This window comes from Uranotaenia lowii, chromosome 2 (genome assembly GCF_029784155.1).
Source record: "Uranotaenia lowii strain MFRU-FL chromosome 2, ASM2978415v1, whole genome shotgun sequence".
NCBI lineage: Eukaryota > Metazoa > Arthropoda > Insecta > Diptera > Culicidae > Uranotaenia > Uranotaenia lowii.
In genome coordinates this window covers 374,160,143-374,177,662 of record NC_073692.1, presented here as the reverse complement: position 1 = coordinate 374,177,662, position 17,520 = coordinate 374,160,143, and the positions used below count along the sequence as shown (strand labels likewise).

Sequence of the window (17,520 nt, the reverse complement as noted above, 5' to 3'; positions counted from 1 at the left end):
AAAAAACGTATCAAAGAAGGTCCACATTGTAGAAACATATATTCAACAAATTTGAAGGATGACGGCGGCTTGTAACTTTATTCGGGTGCATCCAAATCATACAATTCTTCCGGGGAACTTCAATGAATTCTTGAAATCTTTAATTTTGCACCATTACCTTTTTATGAACGCATCCTGAAAGCCCAGGAGAAAAAAATCTCCCTAATCAGACCTTGACAGTCAATTTGATACTCGTAGCTTAAAACCGCTTTATCTCTCTTGTTTTTCAACCGATTTTTACGAAATTTATAGTTTTGGAAACCCCTTAATGTAACTCAAATAGGTTTTTCAGGCATTATTAACATACAATACTTCAGTTTTCTGTTATTCAAAGTCTAAGAAAAAACCCCAAAAAATATGCTTTGGAAAAAAGACTGCAGATCAACTACGGAATGCTCAAAAAAAATTTCATTAGTGTCCAAGAGATGAAATGACATTAAGTGATTTAGCATTCCGTAGCTGATCTACAATCTTTTTTCCGGAGCATGTTTTTCGGATTTTTTTTTCTTAGACTTTGAATAACGAAAAACTGAAATGTTTTATATTAATAATGTCTGAAACAGGTTTCCAGAACTATAAATTTTGTAAAAATCGGTTGAGAGTATTGATTTTAGTCAGACGTGTCAAATTGACACTCCAGGGACTGTAACGGGTAAAAATTTCTGAGACGGATGATGGTTAATACTTATAACAATTTTGATGGTAATTATATCTTTAGAGAGTTATGTTGTAACTAATACTACACAAACAAAATTATGTAAGCGAACAACAACCTAAACTACTCTCTGGAGCCATCATGCAATTTGTTAATAATCGTTGAAAGTCATTTTGCAGCCGATTTATTTACCTAAATATCCACAAAGCAAATATAACTTATTAGCTTCCAAATCAGTTTACCAGATAAACACCACGTTATTAAATAACAGAGAAATGTAAGGAATAAAACTGCATGTTTTAGAAGGCTGATCCCAAACTTTCGGTCGATATATACATACTGAAGGGTGATCCCAAACTTTTGGTCGACATTGGTAATTTTTTTGAACGAAATTCAACAAATGTGTTTTGAACAGTATGGAATAAGGATACGAGTCCAATTTAAATTTTAAAATTTAGTCCACCCCTGAGATGATCGGGTTTGAATTTTAATTGCAGTTTTTGGAAAATGTTTCAACTTTAAGCAAAGTTTAAGTCATGAAAAGCAAACATATACATTTAGCTGAATACTTTCGAGGAAAGTTTAGCTCACGTTCTTTCGAATGATATCAAAAGATATACAATATGTCATAAAATAGCTGAGATATTGCCGAACAAAAGTTGCATGTTTTTAAAAGCTGAACCCAATATTTTTGGCCCAGATAATATTTTTCAAGTTTTTTTTGCCAAGCTCAATTTCATCATGTGATACGCAACTTTTCATTAATGTTGTTTTCCTATTTGATCCTGGTAAAAATTTGCAAATCAGTTTAAAAAGTTTTTTTTTAAATTTAACTAACGTTTGTTTTCAATCAGTAGGTATAGCATAAATATAATTGTTGATTACGCTTTGATTAGCAACCTTAGTGTCGAGAAGCTCCTCGATGACAACTCACTATTTTGCTGCATGGCCAATTTTGTAGCTTTTCAGTAATAAACAAAATATTGCCAAAAAGAGTTCATGTTGGGTAATGCAAGTGGAAGTGGTTATGATTTACTGATTTTACTTTGCTCTAAAATGGATTCATTCGCTTGGTATACAAATTTCTATAATTTTGAGATGACCTCAATCTTAAAACGAAACTTATGTGACTGTTACAGCTAAACAAATTATTCATATATTAACTAATATAATAAAAATGAGAGTATTATACAAGCATTTTATTGTTTTGGATTTAAATTCAAGAGCAAGTATGGTAAAAATCAAGAGAATCCTGAGATTTTTTAGAACAAAAAAATCGCTTGTAATGCTGATCTTTTATTTCCTCAATTATTTACTCGGTTTTGTTCCAATCAAAGTTGTTATAAAACTTCGAGTCGGTCTATACAGTTGGCGCAAAAGCATTGGAAACCTTTAATTTTTTTTTATGTTTACTCCTGGGTTTAAAATCATGGACATTGAATCGGAAATCAGTAATGTACCAACTGAGCTATGCCTCGATTTATAAAATTTTATATTCAAGTATAAAAGCACCGCACTTTTATAACCGAAGTATCCATCAAAAACATACAAACATACATATAATGACTTTTCTAACACATTTAGAAGAATAAATTTTGTTGATTGGCCCAAAGAACTGACCTGTGCCAAATTTCAGTTCCTCAAAAAACTGAAAATTTCGATTTATTACCCCTGAAAAACATCTAAGGAAATCGAAAATTAGAGTTGATGCCAAATGTCTTTCAAATGCATAAATTGTGTTTATTCGAAAAAGGCTTGGTCAAAAATAGACTTCCTGTAAATGACTCGTTTTTCGGATTCCTGTGGTTTTATATGGAATGTTTCAAAATGGGTTGGTAAACAAAATTTCAACTCGCTTAAAATCACACATTGGACCATCAAAATGTTTAAAAGTCGTTTTTGACTCAATTTTTTTAGTGTGGACTAGGGCGGTCCTCAAAATAATTTAAAAAAAAACCGAAGAACATATTAATGCATTGTGACTCTAACCTTAATTACTTTTCTTATACCGTGGTTGAATTAAAGGGAATGTTTCGATTGCGTTGATTCACCCTAACCTTAATTTTCATGTTAATGTTGTTACTGAAATAAATTTAAAAAAAATAGGCGTAAAATAAAAATTTTTGAATTACGGTAATTTTAATTTGGGTTGAAATTAATATCTTGTGTCTGAGTTAATTAACCGTGAAAGTGGCTTCAAACAAATCTATTAAAACAAACTAAGTTTTCAATATCGCAAAAAGTTAAGTGAAATCTAGGGGTATAAATGACTCTCATATCTGTTAAATCTTTGCCTGATTTGATTCTTGGTTGAATCTAATATACAAAGATGAGTTGGACTATACAGTAGACTGAGTCGATTTGAGGTCATTTGTAAATTTCTCAATCCCTGGGGTCTAAAAAGCTTCGTTTTGGTACAAAACTCATCCATGATTTTTGGTAGAATTTTTAAGAAACGTTTACATGAGTAAATTTGAGCTTTTAAGTTTGTATGGGAAAACTGAATATTTTGTACTGAAAAATCAACATCGTTTTTGTTTCTTCTGTGGAACCGAGCCAGCTTACAGTTTTTGTGCCAATTTATAAAATTGCTTAGGGAAATTTTCCGCTGAATTACTTTGTCGAAGACCGTAACTTCGTATCTTATTAGGCAAAAAAGTTATTAGGTGTTGAATAGGGTTATGTCTTTTTGCATTAATAAACAATAAATTCATTTGACATCCCTGCAGGGCGCCTAGCGAGGTACTGCATGACTACTTTTCTTGCAATACTTTGCGAGGCTCCAACAGTGATGTCAATTGAATTTGTTGTTTATGAATGCCAAAAGACATACCTCTGTTAAACAGCTAACTTTTTTTTTTTCCTTAATGGCCCGCCACACTCCCCCACACCAAAAAACTCAATTTGAGCCTCCTGGTAATGGACACATCAGTTCTCGGCACGTCTGGCAGCTAAGATAAAAGAATTCAAGATCGCGTTCAAAATTTACTCATGCCGAGAACTCATTTTTTTTTTATTTAATGTGCGAGGTAATGTAACTTTAAGCAAAACAAATAACACTAAAAGTGAATCTCAGTGGAAAAAGTTTCCTTTGAAGAGATCCACTTAGAAAAAAGGGAATTTAATTAAATAATTAAATAACTACTTATACTAATACTAATACTAATACATATAATTATAAGCAAAAAAAATTAAAACTTATAATTAGGATTGATTAAGGAAAATATATAAAAAGCTGGCTAAGTTGTTGGTCGCGTATTAGCTAATATTTCTTTAAAATGTTGTATAGATTTGGTCTTAAAAATGTTCCGACTATTGGTGTTTTTAATATGCCTAATAAGATACGAAGTTACAGTCTTCGACAAAGTTGTTAAAAATTTCCCTAAGGAATTTTAAAAATTGGCACAAAAACTGTAAGCTGGCTCGGTTCCACAGAAGAAACAAAAACGATGTTGATTTTTCAGTACAAAATATTCAATTTTCCCATACAAACTTAAAAGCTCAAATTTACTCATGTAAACGTTTCTTAAAAATTCTACAAAAAATCATGGATGTGTTTGGAATATGGTAAGGTTTCAGTAATAGTTTTGAGCCCCTCCCACCTAAGAAAAGAGGCCCTCCCATACAACTGTCGATTTTAATCACACGATCCAAAAGTCATGGCACCCATTTTGTCAACCGATATTCAACTTACGGTAGTTGGACTCAAATTTGGATATTTTAGGCACGGCAATATCGATATCCAAATACGGCAAACGCATCATTTCTCATCATAACTGACAACCCGTGCAGTATATGAGAAGGCAATGCAAATCTTGCCGTGCCTAAAATATCCAAATTTGAGTCCAACTACCGTAAGTTGAAATGATGGGAATAGAAATAGACTACGAAAATGATGATGATCACATGGGAAAACAATTCCCTTCAATTCGATAGACATCGACACTCGACCAGTATAACTTTCATACGCCAGGTTGTCTCCTGCAGTAGAATGTTAATACATGGGCCCCGGAGAGGCTCAAGATGTGGGTTCAAGTCCTACCGGGAGACAAGCCGAATTTTTTTACATGTTTTTCTACATTAATTTTCATCTAGTCTAGTCCCTGAAATTTCGACTTACAGTTGGATTCATTTCTCTACAAAAAAAGTTTCGCTGACTGAATGTTTGAGTCAAGACCCATCTCTGGGTCACAGTTTAAAAAAAACAGTAAATAATCTCAATCAAAAATTCAAAATCAAGACTACCAAAACTTTAACAGCTTACATGGCAAAACAGGGCAAAATTTGTTATAATGATGAATACAAAGCTTCCAAAATAACTGAAAGTCCAACGACTAAATTTTTATTTATATTTTATGTGAACCCGAGCAAGGCCGGGTAAAATTAGCTAGTATTAAATAAAAGGGAATCTTTCGATAACTTTGTTGAATAAAATTTTAAATAATTACTAAGTTGTTAAGGATCTTAATAAATAAAAAAAATCTTTCACAGCAGTCCGGAAGATTTTTTCTGAGATCTAACAGATACGACAATTGATCACTTCCAGCATATCTAAAATCAAGGTACACAAAACATGATTCACTCTCTGGAGCCACCATTAGAATACTTTTTTACGAGTAAATTTAAGCAATCTGTTTTTTTGAAAAATCACCGGTACAAGAGATTTTAATTTTCTTCAAATTTAGGTTTTAATGTATTGTATAAATGAAAAAGGAGTGCTTGAACAGAATATGTTGGGCAACAATCGCGCCAGAATAAAAAAAAATTATGGGTTGCCCAGTGCAGTATTACTTTGTCCAAATACCTTCGAATAAACATTCAAAATATAAACAAACGAGCACCAAAGAACTGCAACATTTCATGTATAGAATTGAAATACCAAAAAGATCTACATGGCGTGTGATACATCAAACTACGCAAATGAAAAGCTCGAATCGGTTTAGGATTTCCAGTTGCTTTGTTGAAACAAGTTGAGCACAAAAACTATCGGCCCTTTCTAAGTGGCTCTTTCATTCCCTATCTCACTTTTTCCGTTCTGTTGATATTGAATTTCTGTGCTGTGGTTGAGCTATCAATACATCTGTAGGATTGTATGTTTTCCATCTAAGTATGTACTTTAAAACAATTATCTGACTGACTTGACTAAACCAATCTCCACCACCGGGTGGGTTGTTGGAACTGGATTATAATTTGCTCTATTTTATGGCGACACTTGACTGAATTTTTTGCTGCTGCAGTTATTGGTTTAAATGCTAATCAATTGAACTAATGGCTTGTAGTAACAGGTAAATGCGTTTGATGTTTTTTGTTGTTGTTGCTAGGAACAGTCCGAAGTTTGGAAATATTAGTGATAGTACTCATATCGATATTTATAACTCCTCTTTACCAGCCATTTTCACAACTAGAAATTCATTTCATAAACCAATAGATTGTCTGCTGTAAACGATAATGACTTCTCAGGGGAATATGTACCATCTTTTGAGCAGTGAAGCGGTCACGGAAAATTATTCGGAACAAAACGCGTTTCCATGACATCTGTTCTACGCTACGTACTACTTGTTGCAACCGCTTTTGATGGAAAAAGGAAAAGTATTCAATTTATGTAATCTCATTGCAATGTCGATACGCGGCTTTACCTACAATTTGCGCAGTAATAGTGATATAAAAAGGGTTTCGGTTGATTGGTTCCCTAATAAAGATGCTTATGATTCGAGTTAATCTCGTCATCATAGATTTCCTCTGAATGCTCACTAGCAGGTTGTTTTATTGTGTTTTTCACTGTTTAACCCTTAACCTACGATAAAAAGGTAGCACTTTCGGATATACACACATGTTTTGTTCTTACTTTTTTAAGTCAATAATTGTTTGGTTATACAGCGTTGGTGATTTTATATTGCTTGATAAAGCACGTTTGTATGGGTTTTGGCAGAACATTTGTTTATTTTTCCCTAGAATTATGCGCACACAACAAAATAGAAATAAGCGCTTTTCAATACGTTTTTTGACTGAGTCTCTAATAAGAAAATACATCAAGAGAGAATGCTAATGCCTTGGCAAAGAAAAACGAAAGGATAATACCGCAGTTAATACTACCATATTCACTAATCTGTCCCGCGATAAGTTTTTAAGGTTGATCCAACACTAGATCGGTTAACAATATTTCGAACAGTTCACAGAAGAAAAACTCCTAACATGAATTCAAAAGAGCCACATTGATCGCAGTTCTTTCATTCACACCTTCCTAAGCAAAGCATTCATCGATTTTTGTTTTTGTTTCCGCGTAGCATTACTCATTGGCTGAACCATAACTCTAATATTTTGAAAGCAATAAATTTCATACCGTGAGCATTTTTTTATCTTCATTCTAACCAGTGAAGAATTTGTTGAAATCATTGGTGCAATGCACCATTCTTTTTTTATCCTGATTTGGTTGAAAGCAGTACGTTACAGTGTTTTATTTTTATCAATTATAATTTTCTCCACAGTGTATACAAATTGCTGTAAATGCGCGCACTTTTATTGTTGTTTTATCATCTTCCGACAAATGCATTCCTTGACACTTTTAGACACCTTCCATGAATCATGCACGATGAATATTCTTCATTGATTATATAAGTTTTGTTGTTACTTAAACCTGTATGTATGTATGTGTAAAGTATAATATAACAATAAACAACACCGTCTCTGTCCCGTGGCTTGTTTATTGCCAGTCTTTTTTGATCTCGAAACTCCAGTCCCACTTGAGGTGCTCGTTCTTGTCGTCATCGGTGAACAGGGACGTCACCGAGTAGGTTCCCCGGGCCATCATCCCCGAGGGGGCTTCCTCGAACGGGGTGGTGTAGCTTTGGAGTTCCTTCTTTGGCGGGTACGATCCAACCATCTGGGTCATTTTGTCCACTGTCATATGTCGTGAGTTGCAAATTGAAGGGGAAAACAGATCATGTAATTTCGTGTGCATTACTTTAGTATCTAGCCTAAACCCTGTTCTTAAAGATCTAAAGGTGATTGCATTGATTGCATAAAAAGCTTTTACTTAAACAATCCTTGAATATAGATATGTAAGCATGCCTTACTAAACTAAAAATCATATAAAACTAGTGTTAGTTCAAAAAATAACTCTACAAACAACATGTAGGACATTAAGAATGAACATATACATAGCAATAGATGAAAAAGCTGCTAGAGATTAGTCTTTTGTTACGGTTATAGTCGTTTAAAAATGTTATAGGCTTGGTAGGCTGTGCTCGAAAGTGACAGGAGAGTTTTTGTTAAATTCTGGAAAATTTTGGTTTTTCCAAATACCATTACCCACCACCAGGTGGGAGGAGTGACATCAAGAAAAGATGGCCATATAAGAGCGCTAATCCACGCCCTGGACTCCGGGGTTTATCGAGAAATCTTGCCATGGGAACCTCGAATTTTATTGAAGAATCTATAAAGGGTGTCTACGATGAAATTGCTCTAACCTTTTAACCATTGGGTAGAATTTAAAGAAAATTTGAGTGGATTTAGTTCATAGTGCATTGTTTACATCCTGCAAGTTTTAAAGTCCTGTGATCAAAACTCGCGGAAATGGAGTCGAAAGAACAGCTCGTGCGTGACAAAAACTTGCGCATTCATCACGAGAACAAGGACCTCTCGCATCGTTCCATTGCTAAAACGTTGGGAATCGCGAATTCCACGGTGTCGCGAGTCATTAAGCGGTTCGAGGAACGATTGACCACCGATCGGAAGCCCAGAAGTAAAGGAAAAATTATTCCGTACAACACCAAAAATCACAACCGCGTAGTTGGGGCCTTCAACCGAAACCCGAACGCCTCCATTCGGGATGTGGCTAAGAAGCTGCACCTAAGCCGAAGTGTTGTCCAGAAGTCCAAAACTAAGGCTGGGCTTCGAATGTTCAAGGTACAAAAGGCCACTAATCGCGACGAAAAGCATCAGAACAAGCCTTCCACCCGTGCCAGGAAGTTGTTCCTCAACATGTTGAAGAAAGTTGAATTCTGCATCATGGACGACGAAACATATGTGAAAGCCGACTTCCAACATACCCCCGGCAACCTGTTTTTCACAGCCAAGTATAGGTTCAGCGTTTCGGAGCATGTCCGCGCTTAGAAGATGTCCAAATATGCAAAGAAATTTCTGGTTTGGCAAGCTATCTGCACGCGCGGGAAGCGGAGTGCACCTTTCGTGACCCAGGACACGATGAACGGACAGGTGTACATGAAAGAGTGCCTCCAGAAGCGGTTGCTTCCTCTCATGAAGGCCCACAACGTCCCAACAATATTTTGGCTGGATTTGGCCTCAAGCCACCTGATAGTTTTAAGCAAGTAGTTAACAAACAATGTTTCTCAGCTTTATCCTAGTTGAAAGCAGGAATAGCAGGGATAAAACATTCTCCCAATCTTCTCCCCGAATGTAGGTAATGTCGCTCTCTCTCTCTCCAACAAGCTTGATCGGAGTTTTAAAACTGCTTCGTAAGACGTTGCCCACAAATACTCTCTCCGAATATCACTTCCCAAACAGCTTTATCGGAGTTTTATCACAGCTAGATTCACATCTTCGTTTTGCGTTTTCTCAAAAGGAAACAGAAACACTTCACAGGGATGCTAGCGATTTCTTGATTAAAAAATCACAAGTTTTTTCTGGCTTTCCCAGTGAAAAAAGCTGATTTTCTTGGTATCGAAGGGATACAAAATTACGGGAGGTACAATATTTCAGTCATGAACTTTAAAATGGGATTTATGTAGAATTTTGGACGAATGTTTCCATAGGAAAATCATACTTTAAGTTCAACAACCAGTAAACCTATTTCAATCAAAAATACAAACAATATCGAGAGATTCTGATTTCAAAACTCAAATGGAGCATTTCTAGAGTTTGTTTTGATTAGGTCGTATGAACCAATATAAACAAAATGGAGTTATTGGCTGCAAACGATTGATAAATGCATGCTCTATGTTATGTAGAAATTTAGTTTTATTCAAACAATAAATAACATGAAAAAAATTGATTTGAATTTAAGACGTATAATGAATAAAATATTTTTGCGTGCGAATTGGTTTTAACGACGTTTTGAGCTGCACTGAAATGCCGTGCAACCAAAGGTCGCAAAAACACTTTTCGGCGAAGTGGTTTTTACGACGAAATGCATTTCCGCAGAAAGCGCGTCGCGTCGTTTGTGAGAGTGATTAAAGTAGAACTTCTTCATTACTGTGACTTGGTAAGTTCAAAAAACGCTTCTATCATGGTCGGACAAGTTTTCAGCCTCGTATTTTTGTTTTAAATTACAGTGGCAGTGGGTGTTACCGCAATTATCGGGGCCATAGAGAGTAACCAGCTGTCCAGTCGGATAGATATATTCCTGATGCACGCAGTCCCTCGCAGAACCGATTCCAGACTGCTGGAGCGAGGAAGAGGATATTTTCCACTGGTAGAGAAATGTAAGCGAAGCAGATTTAAATACATTGGCAAGACCCGCTTCACAATTATTGTGCAATACGGATAATCTGTAGACAGCATATCACCCGTGGGGATCCTGATAATACTCCAGATCTTCAAAAGTAAGTCCTCTTTCTTTTATTCTCCCTATTGAGGTACTTTGAAAATTGTAACACCAAAAGTTTCTTCTCATCACATGATAGTAATTGTGCAGATCTCCATAAGAATATTAATCATGGTACTTTGTAGTACTTGAAGATAGTTAGCAGGAATTAGTGAAGTTTTAGACAAATGAAATCGGATTTTAAGAGAAAATTCATCAACCTGCAAAACGACGTTTCAAAAAAATATAAAACGCAAAAGGTTGTATGTGCATGTTTACAGAAACAACCAAATCTATGCCTGTATTTAATACACGAGCGTATATATAATCTTTTTCTGCATCGCATATGAAATTTTGCAACAATTCTGAGCGATATTTTTAATATAAGAATTAAATATGTTTAGCAAATCTTAAACAGCGATTTTCTCGAAACACGCCAAGTGGTTCATACGACCTAATCAAGACAAACTCTAGATTTATTCCATTGTTTCTTTTCTTTATTGCTTTTGTCAGACATATGTATCTTTTTCATAAAAAAAAACTCTTTGTGGATGGAAAAGATATTGTTCTCATGAATCGTCCTCAATTCTTTAGAAATCGTATTTTTTTTGGTTCATGCTTGTTGCCACAAGGGCAATAAGACCGGAAGCTGACGACACCCCTGCGTGTGACAGATCTCGCCAAGCGAGAGAATAAGAGTAGGAAGAATAAGAAAAAGTTAGATAGATTAAAGACGGAAGTGAAAAGTAAAGTAAAGCTATAGTTTGTAAAGGCGGAAGATAGGCTTGTTAAAAAAATAGAGAAAAGTGAAGTTTGAGCGGTTGCGCAAGGAGAATTGAGGTCGAGGTAGTCTCGAAATTGCCAAATTAGAAACTATTCCTTTACGTCCAATCGGACCACATTATTGCTGTGCGCGTTCCGGATAGTTCGCTACAAGGCGATTTGACTCTCGCTAACAATTCTTCAAATAATCATCCGATGGCGACGGTTCACTCGTCGAGCGAGGATGATTTTAACACCACCAATCAGGACCACTCAAGCAGTTGTGTTGCCTGCGATCGTCCGGATTCAGCGGACAATATGGTGGCCTGTGATCAGTGCTGGTGGCATCTTTCGTCCGCTGGAGTTCATCTTCCGTCCGAAAAGCAAAGCTCAATTTGGAGCTAAAGCGCCTGGAGGAATAAAAGGAGATTGAGAAAAGGATCGAGAAGGCCTACGTTAAGGAGCGCTACCGGATTATCGAGGAATCCCTCATGGGAGAGGAAGACGAACAACGTAATGTTCATTTTCGGCAGCATGTGAACCTTGCCGAAAGATCTGAGCGTGTGACGGAGTGGGTAGCGAGCCAAGCCGGCCTCGAATTGTTGGGCCCAATGGGAGCAACAATCCTCCAAGAATCGTCAGCAAAATTACCACTTCCGGAAGAAGCAGCGAATGACTTCCCAAAACGTCGAGAGCTAATTGCGACTGTCAACAGCACCAGCAGCCGTCAGCAGATAAGTTAAGTGAGCTTGAGAATCAGCTCAAACTTTGTCAGCGGGAATTGAAAGGTGTTCGAGCTTGACCGGAAGAATCAATCCGACTTCCGAAACCATTTCCGGAAGCCTTAGTGGATGGTCCTACGCATTCGACAGGAACGATTCCGAAGAGCAAGCGTGTTGTTGCCCAACCCAGTCAGCAGAAGCCATCCATGCAAGCGGATAGAAGGCAGCCAACGATAGAACCGGAACGTGTGGCGCCGGAGGAGCTGATGTCCAGACCTGAGGCTATTCCGACATCGTTAGCTGTCGAGGAGCCAGTGCAAGTGCCGCAGAGACGGCAGCTGTTGCCCCCACAATCAACGAGGCAAATTGATAGTGGTGTTCCAGTCAATCCGAGGCCACTTAGGCCAACTCAAGAGCAGCGTACAGCGCGCCAAGTCTGCTCGGGGGATTTACCAACGTTTTCCGGAAATCCTGCCGACTGGCCTGTTTTCATTAGCCACTACCAGAACACCACAGAAGCCTGTGGTTTCAGCAACGGCGGAAACATGATTCGCCTTCAACGGTGCCTGGAGGGATCCTTTCCAGCAACCATCAAAATGCTAGAGAAGCGGATTTGATCATCGAGACCTTAATTGAGAAAGTTAGATCTTCACCCCCGCCGAAGACCCTGCACTTGTGTCCCGAAGTCGATGATAGTATAATGAGTCTATCAGCACTCAACACTATCATCGACTTCGGGACACAAGTGCAGGGTCTTTGCGAACACTTGGAGGCCGCGAATTTTAACGATCATCTGAACAATCCCTCGCTACTAAAGGAGTTGGTGAGAAAGCTCCCGACCGAATACCAAATGCTTTGGGGAAGATACATCACAACAGTCGAGGCCGTGGACTTACGAACGTTCGGGACCTTTATGGACGAAACTGTCGACGATGCATACGCCGTGACGTCGTACACCGGCGAATCGAAAGCCAGGCAGTCCAAGCCTGAAAGGTCCAAGCCGGACCGGAATTTTGTGCACAGTGGCGTCGCGGGAAAGTTCGAGAAGCCGAAGGAGCGGAGTAGCTACCAAGGTGCAGCGGAGTTTAAGAAACGAGTTTTGTCGTGTGCCGTATGCCAGAAAGAGGGACATAAGTCCAGAGAATGTCGATCGTTCCAGAAGATTTCCATCGATGACAGATGGCCATGCATCCAGAATTTGGGACTTTGTAAAACGTGCTTGTACAGTCATGGGACTTGTTCGTGTAGAAACAACACTACACTCGCTGCGGCGTGGATGGATGCGATGCGCGTCATCACGCACTTCTTCATTCGGCGGAGAAATCAACGGCATCCTCCAACTCGGGTCCGAATCCGACATCGAATTATGTTGTGCATCACGTAGACCAGTCGTCGTTTTCATCGTTACTGTACCGTGTTCTTCCAATCATGCTCCACAAAGGTAGTTTGTCCGTTGTCCGAAAAGAGTCTGGCAGAAAAACATCAACTAAACGGGCACTCCCACCCGTTGTGCTTGCAGTGGACATTCAATGTGACGCAGGTCGAGAACGATTCGCAACGAGTGACGTTCGAGATTTTCGGCATCAACAAATCGAAGCGGTACAAGATTCCAAACGTCGGAACAACAAATTCCTTGAACTTACCAACACAGAGTTTGCCGGTTGAAGAGTTCAAGTCACGTTTTCGTCATCTTCGAGGAATTCCGGTGGATGGTTATGAGAATACCAGTCCGCAACTTCTCATAAGAGTTGACAATCTACGATTGGTGGTTCCGCTCAAGCCGCGAGAGGGCGAAGTAGGAGATCCGACTGCGGTACCCGCCTGGGCTGGTGTGTGTACGGTGGCAAGCGCGACGAGTCAACGCCAACTTTCAGTTACTTATCACATTTTTGACTGTAAACATGATTCATCTTTAGACGAGGCAGTAAAGACTTATCTGACGCTCGACGAAGTGTTTACGCCAGTGCTGAGTGGCGAAGACACTCGAGCAACGAAAATCATGGAAAAGACTACGAAAAGAGTGGGCGGCCTGCTTTGGAAGTAGTACGACTTCGTAGAGTTTCCAGGCAGCTATCCAATGTGTCTGAGAAGACTACAATGTCTCGAAAAAAGAATGGGAAAAGAACCGGTGATGCGGGATAACATAGTGCGTTAGATCGAGGAATACCAGCAGAAAGGCTACTGCCATCGAGCGACTCCGGATGAGCTGCAACAGGCTGACCCCCGACGCACATGGTACCTCCCCCTCGGCGCGGTCACCAATCCCAAGAAACCCGGCAAGGTGCGGCTCATCTGGGACGCTGCAGCCAAAGTCGAAGTCTAAATTGTTCAAAGTTGCAAGGTGAAATTCCAGTTTTTTTCACGGTTTTCCGCTAAGCTGAAACAAATCCAAATTTTTTCCAGCTTTTCCCGGTTTGCATAAAAACTTAGATAAGTAACCCGGTTCTAATGCAAGTTGTGAGAAGTTGTAGTAAAATTTCATGCTTTCATCTATTTTGGCCATTTTTCGAATACGTCGTATTCACGCAGCGAAAAAGTTTTTATGACAAAGGAATTTTCCTTTGTTAAGAGGCCAAACAAAGGAAAATTACTTTGATTCTGGGACAAATAAAAAATCCTTTGTTTCTAATCTGTTTTCCTTTATTTCAAAAAATTTTTCACCTTTGAAATGAAAACAAATTCTGTGATTCAAAGGATTTTTTTAATTCAAAGAATAGATCCTTTGTTTCAAAAATTTTTCTTTAGAATCGAACTCTTAATACATTGTATCAAATAAAAAAAAAGAGTTTGTTTCAATAGAATTTTTTTGAATCAAAATCAATTTATTTTTTTTTGGCTCAAACACCAAGATTTTTCTGAGTGTTGTTTTTACACAAAAACATTGAAAATTTTCATAAATCTCTTTAAGCTTCTTTTCTAGACATTGAACATTTAACAATGCATCTTATCCTATAATAATCAAAAAAGCACGAGGGTGCCACTCGGCTATTGTTTACTGAACTAGTGCCAGGCTAATAAATATAACCATATAAGTATGCAAGCTTGGGAGGATTTACAATGGATCTTCTTGAACAGATTTTTTGGTGTCCCATGTTTGAAAAAAATAACAATGAATTTATAAATGCCTCTACTAAATGGATGACAACTAATACCTAAAACATTTAATCCATATCTAAGTAGCAGGTTGGCTGAGCAAATGCCTAGGATACCCACTAGGGTCAGTAAAAAGAAAACGTTTTTCGAAAAGATAGATGGTAATTTGTAGTGCAACTCAGCGCATGAATCTTAAACCGAATGGCTTTTTGTACATAACTATTATGTTCCCCGAACATTTTTAATCAGTTCTAACCTAGCGAAACCTTGATTTTGACAAAGCATCTTACAGCACATTTCGCTTACCATGAATTGCTGAGACGGTAAAAAGGTAGGTTTATAGAGCGTCCCATTGTAAGTTGCATTCAAATATGTTACGCCACAAATAAAAAGGATGCAAAAACACGACCATCAATTAGCATAACCGACACCGTTCAGTTTGTTTTTCTTAGGAAGTAAAATTGCACTTACCGGGCACGCCCATGCGGTACGTTTTCTGTACATACTTCAGACCGTGTACGATTTCCCGCTGCACCACAAAATCGATGCGAATTTTGTACTGGATACCTTCCTTGATTGTAAACACCTGTTTGGAAGTTGACACAAAATAGTGTTAATTTTATAAATTGAGATTAAATCAATTCAACGGATAACTTACATTTTTCTTAAGCTTAGAAACGTCTCCCGACAGATCGAGCTCCATTGGATCCCGATCGGCAACGAGGAGGGACAGCTTTTTCACAATGACCTTCCGAGGGTCGGAATCATCTGTATAAAAAGAAATCAAATTGATTTATACTGTTTTTTTTAACATAAACTGATAGTGCATACCATAAACGATTGTCTCGGATTGAGCTTCACCCAGCAGAGCTTCTTTGTACTTCCGGAGACTTTCGTCCTCGGCATCGGCGGCCATGATCTCCTCGATGGTCTTCTGTGGCGGCGGTTGGTAGTTGGCATCATGCTCCTCTCCCTCGACTTCGACCCCCTCAACGACTTCCTTTTCCGTGGACATGCTGGAGGAGATGATTGGAAGAAAGCAGAAGGTTTAGTTATTTTGGATTTGAGTTTTAAGGAATGGATTCGAACATTTGACTGATAATCTTCAACCTGTTGCAAAATGTGATTATCAAATTAGGTCGTGACATTCACATTAACATCATAAAATAGTTCAGATTGTTCAGCGCATGTATCGTTGTGGAAAAACGTGATACAAGTCATCAGTAATTTTTATCACCCCACTGTCTGTCTAGAGGTTTGCAATGAAACGAATACCTATATCAGGATGACTGCTAAATATTTTACCAATTAGTCATCAACATAATACGCATTCACACTTTAATCCGCGTACGTGTTTGATTGCAGATTAAGCATCTGAACTTTATCCATCGCATTTAATGAGTTTCAGGTGTTTACATTTCTCAAGAGAGCTACTGGAAGAGATCAATTAAAAATACACATTAACTACCATCACTTACGAATGGATTCAAAGTACACCATCCAGTTACTCGAGAAACAATATTGCTTCGAGTGGCCCGTTAGCTTCGTCGGAAGGCAACCGCCTGCCCCTTAACCCTGTCCTTGTCTGGTATGGAAGATCTGCTTTGCACCACCAAATATAAAGCCAAAGATCTAATTTAAGATAATGACGTATAACTCTCCCCTCCCGTTCCTTTTGAGCTGCTCTGAAATTTCTTCATAAACATACGACCGACCTCCCGCACAGGAAATCCCACCCAATTGCTCTGATCCCCAGAGTTGCAGCGACACAGAAAAGAATAAAAGAACAAAAAAAATGTACTCCCCCATCTGTGCTGCCTCTTTATTCTTCGACTCGAGTCGACTATAGATAAGCAATCGACACCTTTTTTTTTCAACATTCAGACATCGTTTTGGATTTTTATCATTCCCCCAGAGAGATAACGATGTCTCGATAAAGTCGAATCACTAAAACTTAGCCAAATCCACTTACGTTTCAAAAGCTGAAAGTTGAAATCTCACAACTTGTTCGGGAAAATTCCCTGATGATTAATCGGGGGAAAAAGGTTTTCTACGTGAATGCTTCTTTTTCTGCGCTGTTTTTCTTCACACAGAAGAAAAAACGAGTTTCGAGGAACCAAAAAATGTTAATGGAAGCACACAAAAGGAGATAACACACAAAATACCGCCGCGTTCGATAGCAAACGACAAAAAGAAACTAACGGCACAAACGTTCTAAGGAATAAATTTTTGCACCAAATCCACAACACCGGAACGGAAATTATGCATCAAAAACCGATCGAAAAGAAATACGAATACTTTTTCCTCCTCGCTGCTGATCGCTGGACAAAAACGAATCACACACAACACTTTTTGCAAAAATATGGCTGTCCCAAAGGGGTTTCTTGTTCTTTTTGCTGATGTTTTCCTCCCGCCGCGGTGATTTTTTTTTTTTGAATTTTTGACGTTTCTGGACAAGCATTTCGAAAGGGCACACCAAAACAGTTAGCTCTGTTCAATGAATTTTAATATTGATCTCATGCACAAAAAATCCGAACATTTTGATATTTTTTTCAATCTGGATCCATTTTTTTTTTAAACTTCATGTACAATTTGACTTATAAATTAAGTAATTTAAGTTTCGAAACATGATGTTAGAAATTGTCATCATAAACTGAACTAAATCTTAGATTTAAATTTCGAATTGATTTGAATTGCAAAAATTTGAA

The 17,520-nt window shown here is 38.1% G+C and overlaps 1 protein-coding gene across 3 annotated transcripts; it reads right to left on the bottom strand.

Moving 5' to 3' along the window:
- Positions 1 to 5,628: 5,628 nt before the first annotated feature.
- On the bottom strand, positions 5,629 to 17,209 carry LOC129745623 (rho GDP-dissociation inhibitor 1). Of its 3 annotated transcripts, none has more exons than XM_055738818.1 (5): positions 17,111 to 17,209; positions 15,644 to 15,828; positions 15,471 to 15,580; positions 15,284 to 15,398; positions 5,629 to 7,591 (listed from the first exon to the last, which is right to left on the bottom strand). In XM_055738818.1, exons 2-5 carry the CDS (start codon positions 15,825 to 15,827, stop codon positions 7,395 to 7,397), a joined length of 606 nt encoding a protein of 201 aa, XP_055594793.1. In that variant the 5' UTR covers position 15,828; positions 17,111 to 17,209; the 3' UTR covers positions 5,629 to 7,394. The 3 variants fall into 3 exon arrangements, with proteins under 3 accessions (XP_055594793.1, XP_055594791.1, XP_055594792.1); XM_055738816.1 differs by lacking the exon at positions 17,111 to 17,209 and adding an exon at positions 16,785 to 17,096; XM_055738817.1 differs by lacking the exon at positions 17,111 to 17,209 and adding an exon at positions 16,291 to 16,443.
- Positions 17,210 to 17,520: the final 311 nt, after the last annotated feature.

What these genes read in the sequence shown, in the direction of transcription:
- LOC129745623 (XM_055738818.1), bottom strand. Translation starts at nt 15,827, where the DNA reads ATGTCCACGGAAAAGGAAGTCGTTGAGGGGGTCGAAGTCGAGGGAGAG. An exon ending in ATCCGAGACAATCGTTTATG is followed by an intron (nt 15,581 to 15,643) that starts GTATGCACTATC and finishes CTTTTTATACAG; the next exon opens with ATGATTCCGACCCTCGGAAG. An exon ending in TTTCTAAGCTTAAGAAAAAT is followed by an intron (nt 15,399 to 15,470) that starts GTAAGTTATCCG and finishes ACTTCCAAACAG; the next exon opens with GTGTTTACAATCAAGGAAGG.